The sequence below is a fragment of the Camponotus floridanus genome, unplaced genomic scaffold (genome assembly GCF_003227725.1).
Source record: "Camponotus floridanus strain SB8 unplaced genomic scaffold, Cflo_v7.5 scaffold28, whole genome shotgun sequence".
Classification (NCBI taxonomy): Eukaryota; Metazoa; Arthropoda; class Insecta; order Hymenoptera; family Formicidae; genus Camponotus; species Camponotus floridanus.
The window spans coordinates 2,448,747-2,453,721 of record NW_020229414.1 but is presented as its reverse complement, the minus strand read 5'-3'; the positions used below and the strand labels follow the sequence as shown (position 1 = coordinate 2,453,721).

Here is a 4,975-nt window from a genome sequence, read left to right as displayed (position 1 = left end):
TTTATGCAATAATCGTGTTGGAATTCAGAATATTAAACAGACTTTTGAGATTAGATGGAAAAAAATTTAGACGATTCGGTGCTAATAAGTTTAGTATTATTAATCCAAAAATTTGATAAATTTAACAGGAAGAAATTAATCAGATTCATCTGGTAATTCCTACAAGAATTCCGATTCGTCTATTTTCCAACAGACATACTGATTGAATCTACCAAAAACTGAACTTAAAATAATTTAATGAAAATTCAGAATATTAAACAGACTTTTGAGATTAGATGGAAAAAATTTTAGACGACTCGGTGCTGGTGAGTTTAGTATTATTAATCCAAAAATTTGATAAATTTAACAGAAGAAATTAATCAGATTCATCTGGTAATTCCTACAAGAATTCTGATTCCATTTTCCAACAGACATACTGATTGAATCTACCAGAAATTTAATTGATGCAACCAGATTTTTTTCTCAGTGTAATCTCGTAAAACGTAACTACCCTGCGGGAAGGAAGAGTTTATTCTAACATAAAGCTAGTCCCCGGCCGCAAAACGATTTTGACTTTTTCCCTTCACAGCCAAGGCGTCGTGCGTACGAATAAGAAGCACTGCCAGACCACAAGACATTGTCGTGAATCGTGCTGGCGTGGTGCCAAGCCTGCCTGCGGTAGCGACGGTATTTTGTACTCGAACACCTGCAAAATGCGGGCGAAGAACTGCGGGTAAGTCTGCGGATCCGACCAAGTACGACCGACCAAGATCGTCCCCGAGGGACTTTCTCTCTTGCAGAGATTTCGCGGGATCTCGTAATCCTACTTTACCCCGCGTTCCCTATTTTTTTCCTTCCACTTGATCATTCAAGAATCGCTTTTTTTCGTATACTCTTTGTGTTATAAGAGTGTATCTCCCCTTGTGTAATTTAAAGAACACTCGAGTTGCCCTTCGTTCCTCCCTCCACCGAGATTTCTCTCTAAATATTACATGCGATTTGATGCGGGATGTAAAGTCTGATATACGTGACTTAAAGTTTCTCGACATCCTGATTTTTCCTTCAACGAGTAGCTCGGAATTTTATAATCCTATTGTGACTTTTTACATCGAAATTTTATTAATTGGATCGCGAAACTCTCGTCAAGTTCTATGATGTTAATCGAAGCGTGCTTTCCAGGAAACACGTCTTCGAAGTTCCAATGTCATTCTGCATATCTCGGGAACGAACGTCCGGAAGCAACGCGTGTCCCTTGGATTGCAAAAACGAGGCGGAGGTATCGGTCTGCGGATCGGATGGGAACATATACAGGAACGAATGCGAGATGCAAATGCTAAACTGCGGGTGTGTATTCATCATCAGCGCTGCTTCTCCTGGATAAGTAAAAATTGCTCGTGCTTCCTTGTCACGAGTAATCGATCGCCGGTCACGAATCTTTAGCAAAGTATTAATAATCGACAGGCATGCAAGAAGGAAGATAACGGTAGTTGACTTCGAGAAGTGTCGGGCTCGGCTAACAAAATGCATGAAGCAACAGCTGAGATGCGGAAGCGAGGTGGATCCGGTTTGCGGTAGCGATGCGAATACCTATCCAAATCAGTGCCATTTGAACGTAGCGGTTTGTTTGTAAGTTGTCTTCATCTCTCAGGAATAATGACCAATTTGCTTTTCAAATATCAAGATACGATAATCCCTCCAACGTGATCGTTTATCGTTTTCGAACTCGTTGCGAACGTCCGATCAATCGTAGACCAGCTAACTCTTTTTCAATATTTGATGCGTTTTTAGAAAGGGTATCCAATTGGCTCACGTTGGGGAGTGCACGACCTTGAAGGAGACCGAACAGTGCCCCGAAGATTGCGCCCAAGTACCCGAGGAACCAGTTTGTGGAAGCGATGGCAACGTTTATCGGTGATTAAGAATGTTATTCGGATTCCAGAAAGTCCGTTCCACGATTTTAGGAGCGCGATCCACCACAAAGTGGCCGTTCATTAGAGACCGACAAAAGACTTTGGACCCTTTCCAAAACTTGCTCTTCATCAATTTAAATTTCAGAGTTGCTTTTTTTTTCAAATAAAACGATCGCAAAATCCATGATATTATACCTGGTTATATCGAATGCAATATTTTCTAAATATTTAAACGGGTTTGAGTGTAAAATTCTTTTAGAGATTAAATGCGACTCGAATATAATGAAAAAAAAAAAAGAAAAAATCGCGAAAGGATCAAACAGCGGCCAATCCCTCCAAGTTTACGCGTTCACTGGTGCGTCATCTCGTATGCATTTATAGGTCCCTTTGCCATCTGCGGCGGGAGACTTGCGGCCAGAGGGTGGTTCAAGTTCCGGCGCAACATTGTCGCACCACCGCGCTCTGCAACCAGATCTGCAGCGGGGAACGTCAGTTTGTTTGCGGCTCCGATAATAAGCTCTATCGCAACGAGTGCGAGATGAAGAGGGACAATTGCGGGTAAGCCGCCTGACCGCATTTCAAGCATTTTATTTGCACAATATACCGGAGTTTTTTGTTTGAGTAAAATTACAGCGAGCCCTTTTAAACAATTAAACCCCTGATTCTCGAGAAAATCTGATCACATTTTTTTTTTATTAATAATATCTGCTCTAGCAACTTTCGAGCGAACGATAAATAATAGCAAATAAATGAAATCGTTAATAGTAAAAGATATAAAAAGACAAACAAAATATGTAGTCTCGAGAAAAAGATTGCATTTAAAACTCGTATTTCGTTTTGTAAAATATTTAGATTTATTTAAAATTCTATAGATTACGAATGAAATTGCAAAATAAGCATTTTAATTAAATTTTCTTTTCAATTATTGCCCCAATTGAATCTTTCATTATTAAGAAAAGCAATTAAATTGTCTCAATAATCGTATCTTAACTTCAAGCATACAACTTTTATTCCCATTTTATACAGCACAAAAAAATTCTACCGCAATATAAAAATTTGATTACTTTGCTAAAAGTAGCTCAGCTGAGAGGCTACTTATTAACATTCAAATTAAATTATTCCTATTTATTTAAAAAAGTCTAGAGAGAGCGGCATGTTTCGTGTCGCGCGTGTAATTTCATTGACCGCAATAGTAGCTTTTTCCTCCATATGCATAATACTTTCCATGCATGGAAACTTTCATTACGTCGGAATACATTTCTGAAGAGGGGAAAAGATTGTCTAAGAAACTCCGAGAAATGATTAATTCGAGTTAATAGTATCGCGTGCGATGAAAGGCCGTTTATTCGATTCAGCTGGAGAACCGTTTCATTACTTTTTTTTTCTTTCTTTTTCACGAAAATAATAAACTATCGGTACGTGTACCAGCAGGATGTTCTCGTGCCCGTTGTTCAAGTACGCGAGAGGAAAGTATCCTACTTCGCGAACGTCAATTGGACACAATCGCCGTGCAATTTCGAAAGTAGAAATTATCGACGCCTTCGCGCGGCCTATATCCTCAAAGGAGTCATTTTCTATTCTCGATTGCTTTCTAACACTCACCGAATGTCCATCGTACGTCAAATAAAGAAACTAATACTCGGAAATTATGAAAATATTCGGGACAATTCGCGACACGAGTACTGATCCAAATCGTTCAACTCACGAATCATGCAATTGCTCTTTAACGCGCGAAGCGAGTTTAAGCTCGAATTTAACCAATTAAGCTTAACTTTGGTCTTCCTCTTTCCTCCCCTTGATTTAATGTTAATTTAAAAAAATAAATGGAAATTTTAAAAATTTAATTTAATTTTTAATTTAAAAAATTTCCACCTCAAATAGCGAGGGAAAATAAGCAATTAATAAATAATTTCCATTTTAGGAAACACGTGTACGTGGTACCTATGAAGAGATGCGTCCAAGGCTTCCTGTTTCGCGGCTGTCAAAAGATCTGTCCGCCTTATTACGATCCCGTATGCGGCACCGATGGCATGACGTATAGCAACGAGTGCTTCCTGGAGATCGAGAATTGCCGTAGCAGGAGTCTCGTCACGAAAAAGTATCACGGAGTGTGCGGCCAGCCGACGGAGGAGCCGAAAAATTATCTCTATTAAAACAGATGGGGCTAGCACGATGCGAGAGAGAGAGAGAAAAAAAAAAGAGAGAAAAAGCGAGGAATAAAATCACTCGACGATATAATTTCGCTCGTATTTTTTCCGAATTCGGAAGCGACAAATGCTGTACATGTTCATTTATCATGTGTCGTCTCCAAGTATTTAATAATCGTTCGACAAATTCCGATCGATCGAGATCTGTATCGATCATTCGAAACTCTAGACGCGCGACGCGATAGAGAAATAATTTACGTGAGCTCGGGTGACAGCCGATCCGAAACGCTAAATTTCTATGGCGGAAAATGCGTTTGAGGGAAAACGAGCATCTTGCCAGTCCGGATTGTTGTCGTATTGTTACTGCTGTTTCTATGATAATTAATATTCATCGCGATTGCCGATTCTCTCCCCTTCTCGGAAATAATTCACGCGGCAAAATGCTTCGCAAATCGCTATTGTATCCCGGGTAGAACATGAAACTCATAATGACATCATTATGACGTACTAAAAGTTACCTAAAAATCACCTAAAAGTCATTTTAGAAAAATCATGATATCATAATGATCTCGTTTGATATACTTTGGACAATGTTTTGGTGACTTATTTTTGATATTAAACAATTCTAGCGAACTCTGTTGAAGAATATATATACTTCGTGTATGAAATCTTAAGAATCAATCATAATAATATCATTTTTTATATATATATTACGCAACTGCTTGTTTATTTAATTATTCATGTATATTTTAATTATATTTAAGCAACATAATCTTTTTAAAATTATATAATGCGATTATTGAACTTAAACATTTATCATTCTTTTTGTCATCTTTGACTCATTTTTTAATCATTTTTGTTTAGGTCACTTTTAAGCGATAAATAAAATCATGATGACGTCATAATGATGTCATTATGAGTTTCATGTTCTACCTGGGA

The 4,975-nt window shown here is 38.2% G+C and overlaps 1 protein-coding gene across 1 annotated transcript; it reads left to right on the top strand.

Moving 5' to 3' along the window:
* The first annotated feature begins 573 nt into the window (after positions 1-573).
* Positions 574-4,746, top strand: LOC105253399 (serine protease inhibitor dipetalogastin-like). The gene is made up of 6 exons (XM_011261419.2): positions 574-712; positions 1,159-1,323; positions 1,441-1,605; positions 1,768-1,890; positions 2,271-2,447; positions 3,811-4,746. The coding sequence occupies exons 1-6, from the start codon at positions 693-695 to the stop codon at positions 4,040-4,042; spliced, it is 882 nt and encodes a 293-aa protein (XP_011259721.1). The 5' UTR covers positions 574-692; the 3' UTR covers positions 4,043-4,746.
* Positions 4,747-4,975: the final 229 nt, after the last annotated feature.

Excerpts from the sequence above, each read along its gene's own strand:
- LOC105253399 (XM_011261419.2), top strand. The coding sequence starts at position 693 with ATGCGGGCGAAGAACTGCGG. Across the intron at positions 713-1,158 it reads ATGCGGGCGAAGAACTGCGG|GAAACACGTCTTCGAAGTTC; the intron begins GTAAGTCTGCGG and ends CGTGCTTTCCAG. Across the intron at positions 1,606-1,767 it reads TTGAACGTAGCGGTTTGTTT|AAAGGGTATCCAATTGGCTC; the intron begins GTAAGTTGTCTT and ends ATGCGTTTTTAG.